At 34.4% G+C, this 26477-nt stretch overlaps 1 protein-coding gene and 1 long non-coding RNA gene across 8 annotated transcripts in view; one reads left to right on the forward strand and one right to left on the reverse strand.

Moving 5' to 3' along the window:
- POSTN (periostin) overlaps positions 1–22792 on the reverse strand; it is a 35770-nt gene extending 12978 nt beyond the window's left edge. For 6 of the 7 annotated variants that reach the window (XM_040448270.1, XM_040448269.1, XM_040448265.1 and 3 more), the window contains exons 1-16: positions 22622–22792; positions 21217–21315; positions 16061–16125; positions 14143–14300; positions 11592–11756; positions 10545–10691; positions 9907–10048; positions 8565–8777; positions 7850–7984; positions 6523–6671; positions 5283–5419; positions 3975–4105; positions 3305–3435; positions 3096–3198; positions 2922–2989; positions 2157–2202 (exon numbers count right to left, since the gene is read on the reverse strand). In XM_040448270.1, the coding sequence (XP_040304204.1) occupies positions 2157–2202; positions 2922–2989; positions 3096–3198; positions 3305–3435; positions 3975–4105; positions 5283–5419; positions 6523–6671; positions 7850–7984; positions 8565–8777; positions 9907–10048; positions 10545–10691; positions 11592–11756; positions 14143–14300; positions 16061–16125; positions 21217–21315; positions 22622–22740 (2008 nt within the window). In that variant the 5' untranslated portion in view covers positions 22741–22792. The remainder of the gene's footprint in view (positions 1–2156; positions 2203–2921; positions 2990–3095; positions 3199–3304; positions 3436–3974; positions 4106–5282; positions 5420–6522; positions 6672–7849; positions 7985–8564; positions 8778–9906; positions 10049–10544; positions 10692–11591; positions 11757–14142; positions 14301–16060; positions 16126–21216; positions 21316–22621) is intronic. The other variant, XM_040448271.1, reaches the window with a different exon arrangement.
- On the forward strand, positions 21322–26252 carry LOC121012871 (uncharacterized). The gene is made up of 2 exons (XR_005782369.1): positions 21322–21790; positions 25215–26252. It is a non-coding gene; the product is annotated as an uncharacterized LOC121012871 (long non-coding RNA).
- The last annotated feature ends 225 nt before the right edge of the window (positions 26253–26477 follow it).

Here is a 26477-nt window from a genome sequence, read left to right on the forward strand (position 1 = left end):
TTTAATGACGGCTCCATTAGATAGTGGGCCACACTAAAGGTAACTGCAATTATAACAGATTGTGTTGACACATTAGAGATGAGATGTTAGCACAATTTGGGTTTCTGTCACATTCTCACCTTTGGTTTCTGAAATGTTTAGCTGTGTCAGCTTTTAAAAATTCCTATGAGTTCCAGACCTTAATTGTGACTATGTTTCAGTCATATCAAATTTTATATCTTGAAATCTTAAATTATGAAGCTCTAAAATATATCAAATCTATGCATCTAATTACTGATCCCACAAGTGGTCTTGCCACAGGAAACCTTTCCATGAAAACTAAATCCACAGAGGTCTCTGCTGCTACTATCAAAATGGGTTAATTACTTTTAGCATAAATTTTCAAGTGGGACTCAAAGTATGGGATGTTGCTATAGGTTGGTAGCTTTGTTTCAATCTTGCTTGACTGAAGACTTAAATAGTTTTGACAAGTCCTGGGCTGAGGATCAAATACTGATTTTATTCTGCTGTACCTCAAATGTTATGTATTTGGCAACATATACTAAAGAGAATTTTTTCCCCATACAATTGAAAACTATGATATTTTGGGGATAAGAATAATATATAGCAAGGAAATTAAAGAAATTTTAGAGACAAGTCAATAAAGGAACATAAAAATGGAATCTTAGTTTTAATTATTCTCCACCTCTATTTGAGGGACACTTCTAAATAGCAGCATTCCCATGTGGGGAGGAGTTAAAGAAACATCTGGCATCAGAATGCAAATCTCTGAGCAGTTTCAAGAGCTTTGAGTAGGTAGACAAGGTGTATTTGACTTACATATTTTCATAAATCGTAACGTATTTTCTGTGAGTGAGGATCCAATTTTAAGAGAGGAAAATAAAGGAATTGTAAGATTGTGGCTCACTCTAAGCAAAATATTGCATTGGCACATGTAGAAAGTAGTGGACCTTTAATGGATAAAGTAGGAAAGGTAAAGAAATGTAGTATAGTTATACATCTTTAGTGAGAAAGATGACATAACATTTCTGATGAATAGAGCCCATAATGATTCTGTAATTTGTTATAAAATATATACAAGATTGTATACTTCCATACTGGAATTTATACCAGGTTGAATCATAGCTATTCCAGCTCCATCTTTCAAACAGTGCTGAGCTGGCCTGATACTGGATTTGCATGTGTTATTATTACATCATTGAAATCAGCAGACATTTTGTTTTGCTCCTTACATTTTCTTTATTCTTTTCCATATCTAGTGTAAATCTTAAGGAATTTTTTTTATTAAATAACAGAATGATCACAGTATAAAATGGAGTTATTTTCTAGCCAGGGTAAATGTGGGAATTGAAGTAATCCTTTAACTACTGGTGCATTTTGAGTGTTTAATTGTAGAGTCAAAACAAAATGAAAAGAATTTCTGCTCTGAAAGCTACAACAAAGGAAAGAAAAAAGACAAATGACGAAAAAAGCACATTGGAAAAAGAATACTACACGTCACAGTTATGAGAATGAAATGCCCTTTACCATTGTTAAGTAGTAGAGGTTTAATTTTGATAATCTGGTAAAGTCAGGGATAAAAGAACCTTGGAATCTAGGAACTTAGGTTTATTGCCTGGCAAAGACCAATTTTTGGATTTGGATTTCTCCCCATCCACTTTTGGATGGGGAGAGTTTTTGAACTGCCAATTCATAAACATTAGGATTCTTTGGCACACCCCTCCCACCGTGCCCTTAGAAAGCTGATGGCTTGAGGGTGGAATGAACTACAAATCCTTCAGCAGTGTTACTTCTGTGTCCATACATCTGAATTTTCAGATAGCTCTGGAATGCCTTTTGGCTGTCTCTCCTCTTCGTATGTTTGTATGTCTTTTTTTTTTTTCCATGCTAGCAATTATATTTTACTGCTATTCCCATATCCTATCATTCTTGTTTTTCAGATGAATGGGAAAGTGGTCCATAGAGGCTGAATGGTAATGGCTCTGGCTGAGAGGTCTCATCCAGACCTTAAGCCTGTGTCAAGTGGGATGAAATTTGCCATTGTTTGGAATTCTAAATACCAGATTATCAATAATTTCCAAGTACAAAGTAAATATTGTGTTTTCTTTTTTTACATCTTGTCACTTGTATATGACAAATATTCATTATGTACTTACTGTAGACAGTCATGGGGATTTCTTTGAAGGTGCTACCACGAACAAACTGAAAATAAATACACTTGTATTTAGTAACATGAAATTAGTAGTTTTATTAACAAAATTATGGCACCACTTTAATTCTTACTAAAGTGAAAATAGTGAAGGTATCATTACATTTAATAGAAATGAAGTCTTCATATAAACCATTTTACAATTTCCTGCTATTGGGTCAGATGGCGTAAAAATTATTGAAGGTGTTACTCAAGAGTCTTAAAAATTATGGAATAGTTAATCCAAAGTTAAATGTTTATTAAATAATATTTCATATGTTTTCTGATACTTTGACTTTATAAGGATAAAGGGGGAAATACTTTTTTGCCTTTATTGTGATTAGTGATAATTTTTTTACAAGTACATACTTTCTCTTTCCCTTATATTCTGTAGCAAAGGCATTTGGTGATAGAAAGATTATAGTATTTTTTATCTGCATTTCTTTTCTTTCCAACTGGACTGTATTTTTTAAATAAAGGGACATCTCTGATTCAGCTTAACATTTCCCATTATAGTTAATACAGTGCTTGAGCCCAAGTAGGTTTCAGAGATATTTGTAGAATAAAACCATAAAGAAATTATCTCATTTACTCACGGGTGAGCCAGTGGCACATAATCAACAAAGAGCGGTCCAAGTCCAGGGTACATCTAAGCTACTCATGTATACATTTCTAGTCTTTTATGTAAAACCTGCAATATCTGTTTAGGAACAAATCCAATAATGCTCTGTACCTTAATCTGGATGTATTTGATCAGTTTATTAAGGATTTCCAGTAGCTGATCATTTCCAACAGGTGTGTCTATGAAGAGGAATATTAAATTAATATTGATAAGAGCATTTGAAATACAAATATACGCTTCTATTGAAAAAGATGTAGCCCACTAGTGAGTTCAGTAATTACCAACCTGCTGGGTAGAGGAGTTTATCTACAACATGAATGACACCATTCGTTGTCATGATGTCAGATTCTTTTGATTTCACTTCATTCACCAGAAGTGTATCATTTACCTATCAAAACAGGGGATAACATCAGTGAGAAATTTAATGAAAAATTAACATGAAGATAATTGAACAATAAGTGAATGCTATCATAAATTCATTCTAGAGAACTCACTCCTTTCAGATAGATTTTGCTTCCTTGTGTGGTCTTCAGAATGTTAGTAACACCAGGTTCGAATCCCTTTCCAATGAAAACTCCTGGTGTCAGGTGATAAAGGATGATGTTTTGAAGGGCATTTTTGTCTCCTGGAGGGAAAAATATATATTTATTTATAACGTGTCATATTTTTTGATAATTTGATACTAGAAAAACTAAGGATAAAAATATTTCTTTGTCTTTAGTTTTTCCACACTGTGATTTCTCATCATTTCATTGTTCCTTCAAGTTGCTATCAACGAATGCCATGTCAAAACAGTCACTTCAGTCTGTTCAATCAAAATATTAGCCAACTTACTGGGAGGAAAAAAATCAAATTATTTTTGGAATTGTAATTGTTTCTCTCCTTGTCACCTAGTTGTGTGGACTCGAATAGAAACAGCATAAGTGAACATCTAGGTCAACAACATGACGGCAAACAACTGCTAATGTAATGTAATTACCAATGTAATTAAGAACATTAATGAGTGACTTTCCGTCTATTCCATGTGGAATTAAAGGAAACTAATGCTAGGCATGAATATTAAAGTGGGGACATTTTTGAGGCTGACTTCTGTGCAGAAATGCTTGAGGAAGAAATGAGATCCTGAACACAAAGGACAAATATCTGGTATCCACTTTTACTCACGAATCAGAATTTCTTTTTCTTCATTTGTCATTCCCTTAAAGGCATCATTGGTTGGGACAAATAAGGTCCAATCTCCAGGTTGTGTCAGGAGCTCTTTCAGGTCTGCGGCTTCAAGTAGGCTGAGGAAAATGCTAAGCAGGAAAGATATGTATATTTATTCTGTTAGATTTAGATTTAGGTATGCTCACCCACAATGCATGGAATAAAATAGCATCCATATATTCTGGAAAGCATGAGAAAGTGTTCATACATTTTCATAGTTCAGATGCAGTTCACCTGTTAAGAAAGTTTAATCAGGGGGAAATTATTTAAATATACATATGGTTTTTAAAATTTCCTAAACTCGGGGAGTGCCTGAGTGGCTCAGTCAGTTAAGTGTCCAACTTTGGTTCAGGTCATGATCTCACAGTTCGTGGGTTTGAGCCCCATGTCAGGCTCTGTGCTGACAGTGCAGAGCCTGGAATCTGCTTCGAGTTCTGTGTCTCCCTCTCTCTCTCCCCCTCCCCTATTCATGTTCTCTTTCTCTCTCCCTCTCTCTCTCTCAAAAATCAATAAACATTAAAAAAATTTTTGTTTAATTTCCTAAACGTGGTTTTTATCCTATGAAACTTAATAAGGTCACACTTTATAACAAAAAAGCATGTAGTTTTCATTTAAAATTCTACAAACTAGTCTTGGCTAGTATATAATATCATTTTTAAAAATTAAATATTTAATGTTTATTAATAAAATACTTATTAATGAAATATTTATTATTTTAATTATTAATAATTATTAATGATTTTAACATTTAAAAACTTGGGGCGCCTGGGTGGCTCAGTTGGTTAAGCGGACAACTTTGGCTCAGGTCATGATCTTGCGGTCTGTGAGTTCGAGCCCCGCATCGGGCTCTGGGCTGACAGCTCAGAGCCTGGAGCCTGTTTCAGATTCTGTGTCTCCCTCTCTCTGACCCTCCCCCGTTCATGCTCTGTCTCTCTGTCTCAAAAATAAATAAACGTTAAAAAAAATTAAAAAAAAATTTAAAAACTTAAATACAAAAAAAATTTGCAAGGAATAAGTCAATCTATTAAATTGTTTCACTCACCAAATCATATTATGGTGAACTAGGAAGTAAAATAGTGTTAACATATTTCAGTTTTGAAAACATTTGCATGGACTTCTTACTGTAAATTCTACGTTCAGTATTATTGAATACTGAATGCCTTTTGGAATACTATGAAACAAAACTATGTTAATAATTCTTGCTCTCTCTCTCTCTCTCTCGTGTGTGTGTGTGTTTGTGTGTGTAAATGAAATTAATAGGCTTACCTAAAGCGTTTATCTTGTTTTAGTTTTTCATGGAGGGATTTCTCTGCTGGTTTGATGATCTCTCGGAATATGTGAATGGCACCATTTCTTCCTTGTTTGCTTCCTCTCACCATGCATGAATTTTCAATGCAGACAGCCTAGCAAAAAAAAGAAAGACACAGCTGTACATTTCCTTAATCGAGATGTCCTAAGTGGAAGTAGTTGCATAGTTGAGTTTCTGGAATGACTCTTCTAAGAGGTCTTCTGACCTCTGTGACTGGAAGAAACAGCATCTCAGTTCTGTTTTTATGGCCTGGCACAATCTGATCTCACACTTCTTATTCGGTCAGTTACTAGCTAGGCTACTCTGTGTATCATCATCAGGAAATAACAAAAATTCACCAGGAAATAGTTTCATCAGGAAGTCAAAAAAATTCCATAGAATTCCATGCCTACATCTTTCATCATTCTTCTCCAGGTTCTAACCATTCTTCCACACCCCCTTTAAGAAACTTTTGCCCTTTAACTCTTTAGGACCTTCTTTATTCCTGACTTCAGTGCCTTTTGTGATCTTCACAAATATTTATTATATTTTCCTGACTGCGAGTCCCTATCAATTTATTTTGTAGTGTTTTTGAACAAATATATGTATATGCAGCCCATTTTCTGCAGCCTGTAAAATATGTGTCATGGAATTGTGGAGCCATAGTGAGCAGCTGCTGTGCGCCCTATCAGGTAATGCTTGACTTCCTATGAAACCTTTGAGCTGTAGATGCATTTGTTACCTGGACAGAAATTGAACAGCACTTCTAGTTGAATTGTAATCTTCATTAGTAATACTTTCTAGAAATTTTCCCTCAGAAAAAATATGTCAGAGCCATTTTATAGACATCAGAGATCTTTATGTGTCTATAAAAAGTTACCTTGTAAACTGCACAAGACTTCATAAATCAAAAGCTTGCTTTAGAGAACTTTTAGTGATTTCTAGAATTGAAATAATAAATGCCTTAGAACATAAAGTTATTTGTAATGAAACAAACTCAAATTATCTGATTTATTATTACATTGCACTTTTTGTGTCCTTTCTTCACAGTCTTTTCATACATTACTCAGTTCCCTGATCCTCCTCTGAATATTTACTATTATAAAACCACATTAATAAAGTTCTAGAAACATTCATTATAACACCATTCTTAGACAAGGACATGTCATTTGACATTTAGGCCAATGTGGATGTCTTATATTTTCCTGATTTACTTACTGTTCGATAGACAAAGACTCTGAGCTGTTTGCCTCCAATGGTTTCAAGTTTTTGTCCATTGTAAAGCTCATTAAGCCCAACTTTTACTTTCAGTATGTGATTCTGCAGAATTAATTTAAGAAGCCGCTGATCCATGCTCAGAGTATCATCTATAAATAAATTCACGAGGACAAGGATTAATTAGAAAGCATTAAAATTCCTCCTAGTAAGAGAAAATCATGAAAATGGGAAATCCCTAATACTATCCATATTGTGGATTCTGCGCTTAAAACGTATATGAGTCAACTAACTGCTCAAGGCTATGAATTCTATGCACCAGTTAGGAACTCTGTGAGATATTCCATCAAATGAATATCATTTGATGATAACGTTGATTTGATAACATCATTCGGAGGAGTCCAAACGATGGACTCCACCTCTGTAAGGGCTACATAGTGTTGTGTGGTCATTGGCGAAAGGTAAGCTCTAATATTGGCCAAGATTTTTTCTGAGAATTTGATATACATTAATCACATGAAAGACTATGGATGAATCATTTATAAATTTATATTTACCTCTGAAGAGAAAATCAAAATACATACACTCTCTTAAATGTGGGTTAATGTCAACACATGTGGATATAGTTATTACAAAGAGGAATAATAGTATTTCTAGGAATTTGAATTTTTTGTTAATAACACTATGTACCACAATTTAGCATTTCAAAAAATATTTTAAAAATAATGCTTGTTTTTTAACTACTCAATTTTGCCTTATTATTTAAATACATCTTTATGAAATCACTTTTCTGGAAAAAGTGGCAGGTTGCATTAATCTAAACACCATCCTTGATTAGCAGCTCTTAGATAAAATACTTATAATAATAGTTTACATCATAATATGAAAGTGATAATAAATAGTCTCTTGCTTTTATTTATTTATAATTTGACACCTCACATCATATTTTGAGATGGAAAATATACTTATTTTTTTCTTAAATATTATGTTGGTGTTAAATAAACAAATCAGATTTATTTTTCTTAAGGTCTATTAATACATACCTTATGTGTGCTGGAAACATGATTAGAGTCATAGAATAACTGAACATCCTTTATCAAAAACTTTCACTCCCTGTAGGCTATTATCTATTCTAATGAAACGTTTTGAAATGAAGGACATTTTAACAGAGACGACGTAGTGCTAATGATGTGTAGTCAATAAAGTAATAATCAGCACCTTGTAGAATGTCTATTATTCCTTAATGCAGACAATCATGGTGAAGGAAAACGGTGCGTGAAGGTTGGTGGGAGGTGGTGGGAGAGTAGGAATGACAGTATCCAGTACATACCTGAAAACGCATTATTCACAGGGGCCAGCAAAGTATATTCTCCATCTGGCCGCAAAGCAGATGCCAAGCCTAGTTGGGCCACAAGGTCTGTGAAAGTGGTTTGCTGATTTCCAGCCAGCTCAATAACTTGTTTAGCTGTAAAGGAAACCATCACCATCCCAACAACGTCATCATTGTTATTATCATCATTCTGAAGTCAGTAAATCAATTCTTGGCTGTTTTCTATAAGCTATTTACTGCAATCACAATGTGATAAGATGGTCTGCCCTTCCCTAGTAATAGTTCCAGATTCCCTTTTTTGGGGTTGATACAGAAAATTTCAAAAAGAAAATATCTTTCTGGCTTCTTACTCTTCATTGTCTTTAATTCTCTATTCCTCATCTTCCTCCTCTCTCTGCTGTTGCGAATGCCATAGTTCTTTCATTTATCCAAAGCTGACCATTTGGTTATATCTTTCCCTCTGTTTTCAGGAAAAACCATGGTACTTTGAGACCCTTGATAAATTATTAAGTGTTAGAAACTCTGGAAAGCTGATGTTCCATGCATGGAATGCCTGTGATTAACAAGCTACCTATTTTAGTACTCAGTTCACTATTTTGTATCTGTGCTTCACATACCATTCCTTATACTACACATTCATTTTTCATAGACTTATTCTTGAGGCATCATAATTGGTAAACAGTAGTAGGTAGAAGAATATGAAACTGTTGCTCACCAGAATCAGGAATTAGGACCTGATCAATCAAATGGATAACACCATTATTTGTCACGATATCTTTTTTGTTCACCATTTTGATTCCATTTACTGTTATACTGTCACCGTCACATCCTATCTCAATGGTGTTTCCTTCCAGAGTCTCAAAGACTGCTCCTCCCATAATTGCCTCAGAACACTGGAGGGTGTTCAAAAGGTGGTACTTCATGAGGGCTGGAGAATAAATTAAAAACAGCAAGTTTTTAGATCAAGAGAAACTGCACTTAACCCTTAAGAGATGTGTTTCACTGTGGAACTAATTATTCCTAAAAAATAAAATACATATAAGACCTAAGTATTGGCTGAAGATTTTTAAATTCTGTTTATGTTCTAGGAAAGCTTCTTCCATTAACTATACAATAGAAATAGCTCAGCTCAGTAGGAAGAAGAGGTCAGTTGCGTGAAATGATTTGTGTAGCACTAGAAAATGTGTTAGAGAAACTTTTCACTGTCATAAGAAAGTAATTTCTGATGTGACAAAAAGAAGAGTTGCTCCTTTCAAAAGGCCTGTATTTATTTGCGATAACTGTTCCTAAGTGCCCAAGCAACCTCTTGCCTTAGCCACTCATAACAGAATGTCTACATATAATTTGTAAAGACATTAGTAGCGGGAGATTAGTAGGGTAAGACAAATCATTCCCTAAAGAAAACATCTGGAGAGTAGACAAAATGAAGGTGATTTCTTGGAAGATACCTGAAGGAATTTTAATGCCTCAACTGTATTCTATCCATACCTGCATCATCCAAGTTTTTCATTTTAAATCAGTCAAAATATATTTTGGGAGAGGCTAAGTTAAATGTACTACTCACAATGTAAAATCTATTTGAAAATAGAAAGGGAGATTAGAAAGAAGGCAAATTCTGTGTATCAAATAAGTAATGGCCAAAGAGAACCATGAAGTTTTCTCAACTCAATGATATCTTTTAGCATAAATTTAAAATGAAAAGCATCGCATAATACATATATGATATTAAAATTTGATGATCTAATATTTATTTTCAACAATGGCTAAATCCTTTTTAATGCCTGCTATTTATTTACTTGAAAGCAGTACAAAAGGAATGTGATATTTAGGATATTCTTATCTTTTAAATTCATTATTTAATTACTCTGCCTACTCTTTCAAGGGCTTTGTTTTCTTTTAAGATTTTTAGAGTCCACCTTATGAACAAAAGTTTTTCTTTGCCTTTGCTTATAAAAGCTGATAATCTTGGCATGCCTCAATCTTTTTTTTTTTTTTTTTTTTTTTCTCTTTTCTTCTTGGAATTCTGGGAGGGTTCTCAAAGAGGACATTTTTAGTACCTTCAGAAGCCACTTTGTCTCCCATGATCCTTTCTAGGACACCTCGTGGAAGCTTCTCAAAAGCCTCATTGGTGGGAGCAAAGAGAGTGAAGTGACCATCTCTTCCAAGGGCCTCCAGAATATCAGATGTGATAGCAGCTGCCTGAAACACAAACATGCTTTTTAGAGGCTTGCACACTGCAAATCCAAAGGCAAATGACAACACACTTCACCTAGGCTGATGCAGGGAGCTGATTCTATAGAAAACTATAGAAGTTTGTTCTTGCTAGATTTTTAAAACATTTTTTGACACAACCAACTATGTCCCTTCCAACTTTTTTTGTAATAATGGGAATTCTGCCCATGCTTGTTTGACTGTAGCAATATCCAGCAGTACATGTAACTGAGATGGACACATACTAAATACACCAAATACACTATGGGCACATAACTAACCATTCTTTATCTGTCGTGTCCAAATAAATATGATGATGTCATAGGAGATGATTTCTTCCGTGTAAAATAAAAGTCTTTTCATTTCAAGAAATACATTTGTTATATTTCTGCCAGAGTTTTAAAATAGCACTTTATGGTTAGACGCTGAGAGAGAAAGATGTTTCAATGGTCCAAGGCAATCTGCTGTTATTTCTTATACTTACTCTAAAAGATGAGAGTTCATCTTCTGCTTCAATGAAGTCTTGAATTGAGGTACCAATTTGCGTAAGGACACGATCAATGACATGTACAACACCATTTGTTGCAATCTGGTTCCCATGGATGATTCGAGCGCAGTTAACAGTGACAACCTATAATTATTTGGGAAAATCCAAGTGCAGAAATCAGAGCCATCCATTGACCACTGAGACTGCAAGGCCATTATTTTTCATTTCTGCTAGTAAATGTAACATGAAGGAACCAACATTCTAAATGTAAATGTTGAGGATGAAGACATATATTGTTCTAAAAAAGAAACTAACAGGAAATAGGACCAGTTGAAAACCCTATCCAGTTACACTCAACAAATCTAGAAACTAAGGCAAAAAAAGCATTTTTTTTCATTTGAGTTATTGCTTTTTTTCCTTCTCTTCCCTTTATAGGCAGAGTCATAAACTATTTCAAATGCAGATCAATGAGTTACATTAAAAAAAGTCTATCGGTCCTAAAATAAGTTCTGAGAGAAAGAAATAATTACTGAACAAATATAATCAGTTCTATTGCAGCAATTTCCTAATTATTGCCTCACTGTTGACCCTTTTCATCCCTGGAAATTTGTTGAAAGAGCCCTATGACTCTGCTGGAAGTTTCCCACAAAGACTCTTCTCTAAATACACAAGAACATAAATCAGTACAGTAGGTAGAGGATGAATAAAGGAATACTTATTCTGTGATTATTCTTTGTAAACTCTTATTTACTATTTTTTCTTAGGTTGTTATTTTTAAAACACATCAACTAGTAAAATCTCCTTTATTAAGAACATCTAAGTCTGCTATCAGTCAACTGTGAATTTAATTTCTTCCTCACAATCACTCTCTAGTAGAAATCAGCCACTGAATTAGAAATTTACATGCTATAAATGTGGGGAAAAGGCATAATATAGTACTTACAGTCACTAACATTTTACTGTTTCTGTGAACATTATAAAAAGGTATAGAAAAAATTAAGGGTGCTATTACTCAGAAATGTACTTTTTATTAAGGAAACTTACCCCATTAGGATAATGGTTAATGAAAAGTCCCAAATTGTTATACATTGAGGGAATAATCATGCCATTTTTTAAGTCCTTGGTCAACATTCTGTTATTAACCATGTGGCTATGTAAAGCATTCAATAATTCAACATTTACATTGCTCTCCAAACCTCTACGGATATCCTAGGAAAAATTGAAATAGTAGAAGTTTATTTTATTGAGGTTCATCATTAAAATACTTATAATCACACTATTTCTTACTCTCTTGTTACTTTCTTATTGCATTTCCCAGATGATCAAATCAAATCAACATAATTAAAATTATATTATTTCAATTGATTAAGTAATTTTGTAAATTCAGGTACTGAGTTAAGGCTCCTGAATCTGATAGAGTGCTTGGACATTTGTAGTGACAAAAAATTTTTTTAAATAAAGATATTGATGGGGAGACAAACTTGATGTAAATTAAAGGCTTAGGGCAATATGAAATTATCAGACATTTGAAATATTTTAAATGGTAAACAAAACAAAACAAAAATGGCGTTATATTTTTGTACAACATTTAAATTTTAATGAGGATGTTATGTTTATTTCATATCAAATTCAAGAATTCAACCATACTGTACCTTTTTTTTTAATCCAATATATATCCTATATATGTGTAACATATGTATATCCTATATTACATGATACTGTATATGGCTCTATGGGAAAGTCTCTATCTTTAAGGTACTTATGATATAGGGGCAGTTAAAAATAAACACAGTAAGGGGCGCCTGCCTCAGTTGGTTAAGCGTCTGACTTCAGCTCAGGTCATGATCTCATGGTTAGTGGGTTCGAGCCCCACATTGGGCTCTGCGCTGACAGCTCAGAGCCTGGAGCCCGCTTACGATTCTGTGTCTCCCTCTCTCTCTGCCCCTCCCCCACTCACACTCTGTCTCCCTCTGTCTCTTGAAAATAAATAAATGTTAAAAAAAAAATAAACATAGTAATATAAAGAATAGAAGGAGAAAAAAATGCTGCTAGGGGTCAAATGAGGAAGAGCAGCTATTCAAGGCTTGGTAATAGATCTTGAAGGGTAGACAGGGTAAGAATGGTGGTGATCATTCTAAGTCCAGTTGCTGACACAGGGTAAAAGTTGGGAGAGCAGATGTTGTCCAGTTTGGTTAGCACATACTTTTATCTTTCTTAGATAATATTAAGAAAGAATTTTAGAAAAGTATGTGGGACAATAATGTGGAAGACTTTAATGCCTGACTAAAGTATAAACTAAACTGGCAACAAAGGGCCACCGAAGATTTTGTGGCATTGGAATATAATGTTTAAACTGGGCTTTAGGAAGGTTAATATAGTGATAATGCATAGCATAAAGGAGGTATCAATTAGGAGGATGAAACTTGAGATATAGGTAACTAATAATAGTTTGTAAGAATTAGAACAGAAATAAGATGACTAACAATTTTCAAGCCTGAATACTAAGATTGATACTCCCAATTATGGGGGGGGGGGGGAGACTGGGGGAAGCCAGAAGAAAAGCAAATGTTTATGTGAAGAAAGAAAATAGCATTCTCTTAGATACCTTTGTGTTTAAAGATGCAGCAGTGTATCTAAGGGGAGATATTAAAATGGACATTAGAAATACTCTCCTGGGTTTCCAAGGAGAGCAACTACAGAAACAGATTTCATGGTTATAGAGGCTAAAGTCATAGTTGAAGTCATCAGAAGTATATATAAAGAACAGAGTCTAATTCCTAGTAGAGACTTTAATAAGACCCATTCTTAAGGAAGGAAGAAGAGGAGTCAGCAAAAAGAACCAGAAAGGTGGTTAAGAGATGAGGTCAAAGACAACCAGAAGAGAGAGTTCCATATCGCAAGCAATTAAACATACAGTTAATGTAGCAAGATAATATCTAGAGGAATCTGCCTAAGTTTTACTAAATATTTGACTCTAGTGGTAATTATCAATTCAACTTCATATCAAATAGAAAGTAGAAATATATTTCCATACTAATTTTACAGATTAGAAATTTAGTGTATTATAAAGCAGATTATGCACAAAAAATGTGAAAATCAAATGCATTATTTACAATATTTCATTTAAATATTCCTACACATATATACATATGTCAATGTCTGAGCAGCCATATATATTTACATATAATTAAAAGTAATTAATTGCATCTCTAGAATATGCCTTTATAATAAATTTTAAATTCCACTAGGCTTCTTAACTTACTGTTCTATTCGATATGTCATCTAAAACTCAATAAATCTCTTCCCATCAAAAAAGAAAGAGGATAGGAGTAAAATAGAATAATGACAAACACCAGTTCAGTCCACTCTTGGTTTTCCCTTTCTTAATTCGTCTATGAACCTACTGGGTAAGTTATTCCACTTATGGATGTATTAAAATACTTTACTCCTTACATTTAGTAACTCATCCTATTATGTATCCTCATGTATCCATTATAAAAAGATATAAAATTTCTATTAATTTCCAAGTTAATAAATCCATTCAAATGCAATAACTACAATAAAAATAATTATATTAATAAAAATAGTGAATTACAGAATCCAAGTTGTCCCAAGCCTCATTACTCGGTGCAAAATAAGTAAATGATCCCTTTCCTTCAATCTCTTCCCTCAGTCTTGAGACATCAGAATAGCGTTGTGTTGTGGTGGCTCCCACGATGCCCAGAGTGCCGTAAACATGGTCAATAGGCATAACTGAAATAATCAAGAAATCAAGGTCTTAGAATAATATTTCAAGAATATTATTTCACAATCATTTGAACTTTATACTAAGTTCCTCAATACATTTAACTGAAAATTTTAGCAATAAAATTCTCTGCATGAATGATCAGTTTTATACAAAGATTGTCACTGGAATGCTAGATGATAAAACACCACTGAAAACTATTATTTCATATATCTTTCATGTTGAGGGAAAATGAATTTTAAATTATCATCTTGGTATAACACTCTATGTAGGTTTGACTCCTCTTATGTCAATAATAGTTCAATTATAAGTATCAATAAATATTTCTGATTCACTGAACAGAAGAATATGCTCTTCACTTCTCACTAAAAGAATGGCCAAAGGTAATATTTTCTTTTATGTTGGCTTAAGGCTCTTAAATGGTATAATATTGTTAGGTATTGGGTTATTAACTTTTACAGATTTGGATTTCTAAAAGAAATACGTAGACCTGTTTCTTTTCAGCATAATTTCAGGAAGGAAATAGATGGAAGTATCTAACACTTCCAGAGTATTTTTCCTGAACTTCAGAAGAAATATTAATATATGAATATCAACCTGAAAGTTGGTACAGCCTATTTATTCATTTTTTGACCCTATCTTATTTGAATAATACCATAGGAGAAGTGGTTATTACATTTGTGAATATATCAAGACTGGGTGACACAATTAATAATCAAATTATAAAATCAGAATTTAAAAGACCCCAAAAGGATGAGGAAAATGAGTCAAGATTAACAAGTTAAATGTAACAGAGTTCCATGTATATCTTTACGCACAAGCTGAAAATATAAATCCTAGAAAAAGAGCTGACTTGATAGTATTCATAGTCAGGCCAGACTTGAAGTTGAAAAACAAATCCTAGAGAAATACCCAACTCGATAGAAAGAACTGTAATCAATCTTTAACTGATCATAAATTCATTAGGAGCTGATGATAGCATGTGGTTACCAATGAGAGTAACCAAAGTTCAGGGGCCCCCAAAAGTGAAGAATTTGTCTTGATGATATTCTCTCAGATGCTGGGACCCACATAGATTGCAGACACCAGTCTGGGATCAGATTCAGAAAAAAGATGACTGGACTAGAGGCTTTTTATGTGTTGGTGTCCATGATGGTGACAGCTCCAAAGTTTATGTTATATTAGAAGAACTGGGGATGCTTAGCCCAGAGAAGAGAAGAGTCTGTTGGGGAAAGGAGGATAGTGGAGGAAGTATGTGATGATTGGTATTAAATATATGAACGTTTTTTCAAAGTTGTTTCAAAGAGAAAATAGATGAACTTTTTTCTCCAGTTGGCAGTTATAGGAAACCAGCTTTCAATATGAGGGATGTTATAAGATCAGAGCTGTTCAATTAGAGATTATGCCTTTCCAACTAGTCCACTCCATGTTAGTAAACAAATTTAAAGACAAGGATTTTGTAGAGAGGATTTTCATTCTTGAAGGAAAATTGAACTAATTTGAAGTTACGACCAAGCTCCTATTGTTTGGTCTAACATTCAATGCATGAGCAGTAGGTTTTAATACTTTATCACCATGACAAATTCATGATTAACACAAAGATATTGGTGGTTTATCTTGGATTTATTATGGTGCTAAATGCACACACATACACACACACGCACATGCACTCATACACAAAATTGGGTTCTCTACAGGCTAAGCTACCTCAAATCTCGTTCTTCACACAAGACAAGCTCCTCATTTATTTCAGTAATTGAAATTTTACCTGCTGGGCAGCCTTTCATTCCTTCCATTCTCATATAACCAGGGCAACATTCATATAACACTGTCCTGTAGGTCAGAAGAAAATTAATATTAAAATGGGGAACTACATAGAATTCATTTTGTTATAATCTTAGCAGAAACATACCACTTACTGTGATGATTTTTGAGACTGTAGAATTGTTTATTTCCTGATATCAAGTTGTTTACATTACTTTGATTTCTCTATACAACGTCATGGCATTATAGAAAAGTTCCAGGATCTTGAGGCAGAAAAATGGGGTTTATGGTTCCCAGTTCTATACTTGGTGGATGTGTGACTTTGAGCAAGTAATTTAACAAATTCAAGTGTCAGTTTCTCCAACTATTTAACATGGATATAGTATCCCTGACACCTACTCACAAGCTAGTTGTGAGTCTCGAATAAAATGATGCGTTGGGAATCATTTCGTAAACTATAAATGGTCAGAAATGTTTATTAGCATAAGGTTATTAGAAACTAGAAACATCAGGAAATATATTAACCCCTTTCAATCAATGAAAGCTATTCTACTGCTAACTAAAATAATGCTATTTTACATTTGAATTGCCAGTAATTAGTTTGATCGTACTAAATACAGTCCTTAATTTATTTAGTCCAATGTATTGTATTGTTTTCAAAGACAATACAATATTCAAGAAAATGCTATTCTGTTCATAGTTAACAAAGTCTATTAAATTATATAAGGCATAATTAAGGCAACAAACCAGAAAATTCAGCAAAGATGTATCCAAATCAATTTTGTATAAATTACTATATTTTGTGGGAAAATAGTAACCTGAAATCATCTATCTAATTTCTTTTATTTTTTTACTTTATTAAAAATATTATCCTGATCTTCATTTTATCAAATTCCATTTGACATTTTCTGGTGTTCTTCAGATTCTAGCATAAGTAATATATTTTTAAAAATATTTTTATTTATTATTATTTTTGAGAGAGAGTGAGAAACAGAGCACGAGTGGGGGAGGAGCAGAGAGAGAGAGAGAGAATCGGAAGCAGGCTCCAGGCTCTGTGAGCTGTGAGCTGTGAGCACCGAGCGAACATGGGGCTCGAACTCACGAACCGTGAGATTATGAACTGAGCCAAAGTCAGACACTCAACTGACTGAGCCACCCAGGCACCCAGTAATATTTTTAATTAAAATTTTACATAATTCTCTGTTTCCTCTCAATAGAAATATGAAGGTGAATGCACAAAACAAAAATTGGAAATGGGGGAATATTATCACTGAAGAGGAGATATAGACCATTTTGTAATTTTTAATTGATAAATTCCATGTCATGCAATTTAAAATAATTACTTATAAGCTGGTTATCTTGCAATTTAGTAATTAAGCATGCATTAACTAGTTCAGATATTTTATTTTGGCTTTTTTCTAGTTGTGATAATTGTACTCAAGAAGTATGAGTAAATGAAAGAATATATTTAAGAGAAAGGTCATATTTTCTTAGAATGATAGAAATTACAATAAAAGAAAAAAGGAGAATATTAATGATATAAGAAATTATCTTATATAGCTTAAAAAGTAAATAAGCTTTTCAAATTGAAGCCAGGTCCATTAAGTGATTATCCATGATTTGCGGCCCTGTTTGTCATCTTAGAATCCTATTTCTCAGGGGTGCCTGGGTGGCTCAGTAGGTTAAGCGTCAGACTTCAGCTCAGGTCACGATCTCGCGGTCAGTGAGTTCGAGCCCCGCATCGGGCTCTGGGCTGATGGCTCAGAGCCTGGAGCCTGTTTCAGATTCTGTGTCTCCCTCTCTCTCGGCCCCTCCCCCGTTCATGCTCTGTCTCTCTCTGTCCCAAAAATAAATAAATGTTAAAAATAATAATAATAAAAAAAAAAGAATCCTATTTCTCTATTTTCTTGATGTCAATTTAAAAAGTACAGGGGCGCCTGGGTGGCTCAGTAGGTTAAGCGTCAGACTTCAGCCAGGTCACGATCTCGCGGTCCGTGAGTTCGAGCCCCGCGTCGGGCTCTGGGCTGATGGCTCAGAGCCTGGAGCCTGTTTCTGATTCTGTGTCTCCCACTCTCTCTGCCCCTCCCCCGTTCATGCTCTGTCTCTCTCTGTCCCAAAAATAAATAAACGTTGAAAAAAATTAAAATAAATAAATAAATAAATAGTACAATGTAACATTATTTATTCATACCCATATATGCAGTAAAATATGAAACACGAATGAAAGAAATGTTTCTGGCATGGAATACTAACTTAAAGATAGTTGACAGATAAGACATGGACAAATTTAAGTGGGGAATGCCAATTTCAAATTGTTCTTCAATTTCAAAATAATTTCAAGAATAGTTGGTATTAGAAACATATGGAAACTGTATGGGAACCTTAGGCAATTCCTAGCATGGCCTCTGAAAGAATTTATTCACTAACATCCCCATATAAATAAATTTGAATACTTGGATGCCAAAGGACTGATTCAGAATGTTTCCACGTTAGCTTTAGCATATATTATACATGATTTAAAAACTGAGACACATATTTATTGGTCCAATATTGATAGTACAGGACTTGACGTAAAATAGTGAATAGAAGAGGAAATTGTTAAAGTAACAAAAATTTCTATAACACTTGCTAATATGAACCAAAGATTAGCCTTACCATAGACAGTTCACCAGATGGAACAAAATTCCAAAATAATCAGTTGCAATTTAAACTGATAGTTGAACAATATGGTTATGTGAGTTGATATTTTAAAAACAAAAAAGTGGGTTTTTTCAGGAGATCATTTATTCTATACAAAACTTAAATCTCTCACATGGTTGGTAGAATGAAACAAGAGTAAAAAAGAATCATAACTGTGCACATCTCTGAAAGTGGAAAATCTATCCTCATTTTCTGAATAGTATCTAAAAATCTCATGAAAATGGAAGCTGAAAGGAAGACTACAAAACACTATATTATTCAGCCAATATATATTTTGGAAAATATCTTAAACTTAGGAAATTCATGTTTATCATTAGACCTGCCCAATTATTTCCGTCAAATCTGCAAAGCAACTGTTCAATGAGAAGACAAGCATTTCTGTCAACTGATACAAAGAGTCCTAAAGATGCCTCTGAAAATTTTAGCAGCTGCAAGCAGATGGCAAAACAGGCATTCCTCTTGTCAATGTTATTGATTTATTTGATTATTTGAAACTAGCAGCTAGCATTTATATTTATTTCAGAGCACAAATGTAAATGTGGTTGTGAAAATGAAGCTACTTGGGGGAAAAAAGCTAATATAGTATAACAAAGGAGACACTGTTACGTTTCTGATAAAAAGCCAGGCTTCGAAACAGGATTTTCTTTTTTTTTTTTTTAATGGAGAGCAAGAAAGAATGTTGTCATGACCTTTGCACAAGCCTTGGCATCTCTAACCATGTTTAGATGGTTAAAGTGAGATTACATCATACTTTCCTAACTTTCAGGAAGAATGCAGTAAAGATATCCCCTGAATATTTCAGACAGCAGGTCCTTTCTTATGTAGTTGGTGTGCATTCCAAATATGCCTCATGGTAACCAAGAATGTGAACAAAGGAAGGAGAATCCAGAGTTTTGGAGTTCCCAGCTGGGGCCCAGCCTGCATTATGGCCAAGATCATTGCAATCACTGACTTGCATTGTAATTGTGTGAATGACTCACAAATCTAGCAGATGTCTGCAAACAAGTAGGAATTAGATCCGGGCCAAAAAGTAACTCTATCAAATCAGTAAGGAACTCTATTAAGCAAATGAATAGGAAGAGGCAGCAAACTCCTGTGGTGTCCTAGACTTAGTTACCATGGGGAAGTAGAGTCCAGCTAAGGTTATATACATTGAATATGTGATTTTTATCTGGAAATAAAGATAATCTTATGTATTTTAGGTAGGGATCTGGTTACAACCCCTTTTCCCACCCACATATATCCATTTGTTAAAGTACTTTACACTTAAGGACAATCGATATTGTGAGTTACTTAGTGATTTCACAATCATCAAATCATTCTACCCACCCCCCCACCCCCAGAAACTCTGTAAGTATAAAATCGACATTCACAATTAAAGAAACAAAGGCTCCAAGAAGTTAAGTGATGCCATATTTAGTATTTGTACCAATACTATTAAGTTAGGAAGAAGTTTTTAACAATCCCCCAACATTCCACCTAAAGTTTAATGATGATCTACTAAGCAGGTTCTCATTCAGATATTTAATTCTCAAGGCATCCTTCATCAAGAGTGGAGTCCAAGTTAATAGGAAGCACTCTTCTCTTGATCGGGAATGGTATCACTAATCTTTGTGATACAGCAACTTGCTCTTTCTATGACTCAGCTCCTTCCTTTTAAAATGAAGAATCAGACCACTCGAGTGACTCTCAACTTGTATATATGCTCAGGATTGTATTTTCCTACCAAGCTTTATTGATAGATTAAACCACTATGCATGTTTATCAAGTAATCAAAAATATTTTCTTCTAAGCAAAGAGTGATTGTCTGATTGTCTTTTTGGCTATGGAAATAGTAAATACAATGATGGGCTTTATCACCTTTGTGGACCTCTGGGGATCTGGCAGTTTGGGATGGAATAATTGGATTAAATGAAGAGACGAAACTTAAGTTCTTTCCAACTTCAAGTGTTGATGAAAACTTTTAGGTAAACTGGAGTAATTCAGATAATTTCCAAGTGATTGTAGGGAAACATTAATTAGTGCTTCAAAAATCCTGATATTTTAGATCAGTTTGTTTTTCTGGCCCACTTTTTTTTTTTATATATAAAATGAGGAAACTGAGGAAACCGTTTTTATAAAGTGAGGCATAGAGGTTAAGTGTCTTGCCTAAAAAAGAGGGCCAAACCAGGGTAGAAATGCCATAGTCTCCCACTGATTCCATACCAAATTACATGGCAATGTGGTTGCCATCGACCTCTTTTGGACCTCTGTGACACATAGATTCAAGGCTCATGAGAGGTGCACTAGCAGAGGGAGAAATCCAGGGAGAATTCCTTTATTCACCTTTATGATATATATATATTTGTTTTTAAAGCTTTCAATTTGGGAGAATATTTTCAAGAAAAATGGTGCATGTGTCCAAGGAAAGGCGTAGTGTTGCTTTGGGGACTGGGACATTAAGGAAAAGATGAGACTTACGTTTTCTTTCCACAGATGGCACCTTGGTACCAGTTCCTACAAGTGCTGAAGTATTTCTTTTTGGTGCCTAAAATCTGTTGAAGGGCACAGACATTTGGGCTGGAAGACAGAGGGAAGGAACGAGAGTTAGTGTCTTAATGACAACCAGTGTTTCATACCTTCAGGTCAGATGATTCAGAAAAAAAGTTAACATGTGGACTCAATTTTCAAAGATGTGATTCTAGTCTTGCAAAAATCTACTTCTTGATTCAATCATACTGAATCATTAGAAAAACTAAATTCTATGGGAGAGAAAAAAGAGAGAGGAAATTATACATCCTTGAGAGGAGAACACCAGCATTTCAAAAGTTAATTTAGTAGGAATATTCAAGCAGCATTAAGTTCAACTTAGTTTTGTTGTCATGAGTGTCTTATTATTTCTAGTAGTAAGATAATCTACTGACCCTTCCTAAATCCAACATGTGCTCATTTGGGATTCTAATCTGGAACAATGGACTCTGGAACAGTGAGGAATCAGAAAGCAAAGAGACAAGTTTTCCTATGTCAAAAAACACCGCATTCTGTCATTTTCTAGGTGAGTAATCACAGAAGTAAATAAGTATTAAAATTAACTTGAATAATATGGCTGCACAAAGGAAAATCTATGTCTTTGAGTGGAAATAGATCAGAACATCCTGTGCCAGAATTTTAAGTGTTTTTCTCTCTTAAAGAGATGGAAGTTTTATTTGCACTGTAAAGCAAAGGAACATTTGAGCATTGTGAAAATCTCTCTGAGACATTAGAAGAGTGCCAAGATCCTTTTCAAAAAAAAATTATAAATGGTTGGTTAAGTTACTAAATTATGCCTGGTAACTTTAAAAATGCTAAGTTGTAGTTGGATTGATTCCAAGAAATATGTTACTTTTGCAAATTTTACAGAATGCAGAATTTAAAAGCATTCTTAAATGCTTTAAAATATTCAAAGAACTAGTTCTATTACTCATTATTTTATTTTCATACATAATTTAAATGAAAATTTCCTTAACATTATGTGAGATATTTCAAAGATAACTTACTTAATGAGAACCCTAACCATATATATTTTTAATTTTGGAAACCTCATTTCAGGTTTTTGGAAGGAAATAAAAATACAAATAAATAAAATAATAAATAAATGTCCCGTTAAATGTTGTCAATTAGATTAAAATTATGTAATGCTTCATAAAAAGCAATTACATAAAAATTACCTTGACAGAAATTTTTAAAGTTGAAAACCCATTTATAAATCACAGAATACTCATTTTTATTGTTTCTTTTTAGTAAATAGAAAAAAAAAAAACCTGAGGCATATATAAGGAACTTTATGTATACTTACACATAAAACAAGCTAAGAAAAAAAAATTATAAAACTGAACTACTGACTTACCCCTGATCCCGGCCCCTGATTCGGCTATGAGCCAAGATCTTGTCATAATGGCCATTGGCATTTGCAGAGTTAACAACAACCAGCAAGAGTAGAGAAAATATGGGTAAGAAAGGAATCATCTTTAGTCTCTCCGTTACAGTTAGTCCACGAAGAGAACTGGCAGTGGGCTTTGGAGAGCTCAGAGTTTATATACATGTCAGAGTTGTGGGAGGGAGCACTGTATAACCTGGGAATCTGAGCTCTCTCCAAAAAACATCAGCAACTTCAATTTGGCAGCTAAAATGCACTTTTGTTATGTTTACTGAACACATCAAGCATCTTTTACTTCTCATTCTGAAGAAGATATCTATTTTTATTTTTAAATAACTTATATTTCCCCTTAATAGCTGACTCCTTGCATGTTCATATTTCAGTTTTATTCTTTTGTAAATTGGAGGGGTTTATGGAAAATGCTTTTGTCTGGGTTTTAAGGAATATTCTGCCATTCATCCCTTTCAGAGTATATGTCCCTGTGCTCAATGAGATCATTGTTTGATCTTATCACATTTAGTTCACATCAGAACTGAAAGGTTATTATTTTTCACCAGGAACAAATGTAGATGTAAGTTTGATAATTTTAAGGCAGTAATGGCTGTTGATCAAAAACAGATGTTGGATAGATTTAAAACTTGTACAAAATATGAAATAAGAATTCTGATTGCTGACGAAACACGGAGAAGAGACTACATTTTCCTTGCAATCCTACTAAACTGCGAGATACCTCCCAGTTCGCTTATTTTTTAATAGATCAAGGAATAGATCGAGTTAACATAAATCTACTTCTGGCTTTGTTTTCCTAACTCTTGAAACGAAGCAGAAAAGAAAAACATTTGTGCTTTATTGTTTCTTCGTTACATACTTCACACGATGATGAACTTGTCTAGGTCGCGCATCTGATAGCCACTGGATGAAAGCAACCCCTGTTGGAAACAAATATTACTAATCTAGCTGTAATAGATTAAACACATATAAGAAACAAACGTATTGCCAGAATTATTCTTCTGATTTTACCGAGAGTAACTGAAGTCTCTTAATGTTACACGATGCGATTCCTATCCAAGAGAATGTGCGTTCTCATCCCTCCACACATGATACGTCAAATGTTCAGAACCCTGGATAAAAGAAACCTGAATGTCAGATGTCAGCAATAAGCTGAAATGATAACCTACAATAAGACTCCTTGAATAAGTAAGTTTCACACTCTCCTAAAGTAAAAGTGTAATTCCAGTACGTCTTGTTGCAAAATTTTCCCTCTGTGATAGCACATCAGTATTGTTTCCCACAGGCAATATGGAGAAATTTTGTACTAACCATGTTTTCCCATTGGAAGGGCTTTTGGGGGAGGTTGGTTGGGCCTGAGAGGATTCCAGGTATCAGGAGAGTTACATTAAGCTTGCTATAGAATTTTGCTTTGAGGCACTAAAATAATTCTGTAACTGGCTGCTAGTTTACTAAGAAAGCATACAATTAGACAATACATTCTGAAATACGATGCAGAGACCTGTTTGAAAATCTTGGTATGAAGGTATAGAAAATGAAACAGCAATTCAAAAGGAGACCTGGAGAAAAGAGGGCATCAAAATATAAATTAAATTCTGTCCCTGGCCCCTTGTGGGAAGAAAATTAATCTAACATTTATATTTCTCTGAGTGAAATTATTTTAACTTCATCTCTATGTTACTGGTTTGCTTTATATAATAGGTTTCTATTATTCTCTTGTTGTGTAAATTGGTATGTGGTCAGTAATTATTTATTGAGTAGGATCGGAAGACTGTTTTATGGAAATAAGGTCTTCTTAATGCCAGTAAATTAGCTGCTGGAATATTGTTGGTAACACAGTTATATAAAAATCTTCAATTCTAGACTGGTTCGACATTATAATGTAGATTACTCATCTTCTAAGGCATAATAATGGAATTTTGGAATTATAGAAGGGTAAGTCAAACTTGTAAACAAATCTCTCCAACATCACCATTATAAGTAGTCATTCATTCTTTACTGGGATGCTCGCTGCTGTCAATGCAACCCTTTTCCTCTTAGACAGCTGTAACCATTTACAAGCTTTTCTGTAATGAAGCTGAAATCCGCTTAAATCCAATGGGGTTCGATTGGAGAGGAAGGAGTGAGGTATTGGGAGAAAGGGTTATAGACTTGGATAGTACGTATCAGGGGTAAAAGAGCTCTTTAAACACAGTCCAGAATGATGACAGACTTGATTATGAGTACGGGGTGCAGGCAAAATAAAAAATTTCCTGTCACGTTACCTCCTTTCTTAGTAGTGCCTGTGGTACATTGAAAAAATATTGATAATTTTTAAGAACAGTTTTGACCTACTTGTTCCTTGTTACCATTTTTTTATTCATTCCTAGTTTTATCCATTGGAATAAATGGCTTCCATTCACCTGGATTCCTTCTGTGGTCTAAATGGACAAAGAATTGCATTCATATTTCAAAAAAGGACTGCACCTTTCTGACTGGAGACACAGGTTTACTTTTTATAAAACATGTGATATATGCTCATACACTAAAAAGTTTCTTAAATCTTTCTTTTCAGAGTTTCAAGTAACAGAGTCTTAATCCATCCTGGGCATCATACGGGAACTTGCATAAGTCCCATGGAAGTCAACAAATGCTACCCCTCAGCAAATATTTACACTCCGGATAAGTAATACCATCAAGGACAATCTTGAAAATGAGGGCCAGACTGCACATAAACTACATGTAAATTTAGAGGGTGGAGAGGGTTCCAAAAGAAGGAAAACCTTAGTGTAAATATAAAAACATGAGAGTACTGCAACTGAAAAAGCCAAGCTCAGCTTGGGAGTGTGACACTATATGATATTATGGAGTAGTAGAAAGTCAAGCAACTGTGTTAGCCAGGATCCTAGCTTCTGGTAGACAAATTGAACCGTAGTCCCTATCTGACAGTGCTGGGTAGGCTGAGGGAAGGAAAACAGTTTCAGAGAATGGGAGAAAAGATAGTCTAAGGTGTGGAAAAGAGAAAAATCTCTCTTGTCTGAGCGTTCAGCAGGGTCAATGTCTCTCTCATTCTTTCTCTCCACACAGGGCCCTTATTCTTTTGCTTCATGAAAGGATCCTGCCTCTGGGTTGGCTACGCAATTTTATTAGTAGTTTGTAGGAGGGCTGAAATCTTGGCAATTGAATCTAATTTCCAGGGTTGTAAAGTCTGACCTGGAAATGTAAGTCATTAATGAAAAGGAAGTGGCTTATTATGCAACCAAAGAAAAATAATGTGTCTGAAAGATAGAGCCATTTGTTTCTAGCTATCAGGTTGCTAATTTATGGGCAGTTTTCAAATTATCCAGTGGATCTTTGCAGCAAGCCTTGTAGCCTCTGGAGACTGTGAAATCATAGTGATAGTATGCCTACTCTTGCTAGCATGTAACCAATATGGCCCACACACTGTAGGGTTGAGATTGCCTATGGATTCAACAAGCCTAGAGTAGATTTTTTAGAAGACATGTCCTTGGTTTGGAATCATCCAGAGTAGTTATTTGCCTCAAATTATGTATAAACTCCTGCTTTTTAACATATGTTCTGTGGGATATTAAAAACATTTCTTGGAGCACCACATTGCTTTCTCTCTGGCCTATTCATAATAATTATAAAACATGATAAGGCCTTAAAGCTAATGTCACACATTCTTGGGGGCAGCATGACTCAGTGTCCAAATGCTTGGTTAGTGAAGGTCTTAGCCTTTTTTGGTACCTGGGTTTGCAGCCGTATAAACTGAAGTTCTGACAAAGACCCAGTGATCTTTGTTGCCTTTGAGTAAGAGACAGTCAACAGTAAAAAC

The sequence above is a fragment of the Herpailurus yagouaroundi genome, unplaced genomic scaffold (genome assembly GCF_014898765.1).
Source record: "Herpailurus yagouaroundi ecotype Mexico unplaced genomic scaffold, PumYag 197, whole genome shotgun sequence".
NCBI classification, from domain to species: Eukaryota; Metazoa; Chordata; class Mammalia; order Carnivora; family Felidae; genus Herpailurus; species Herpailurus yagouaroundi.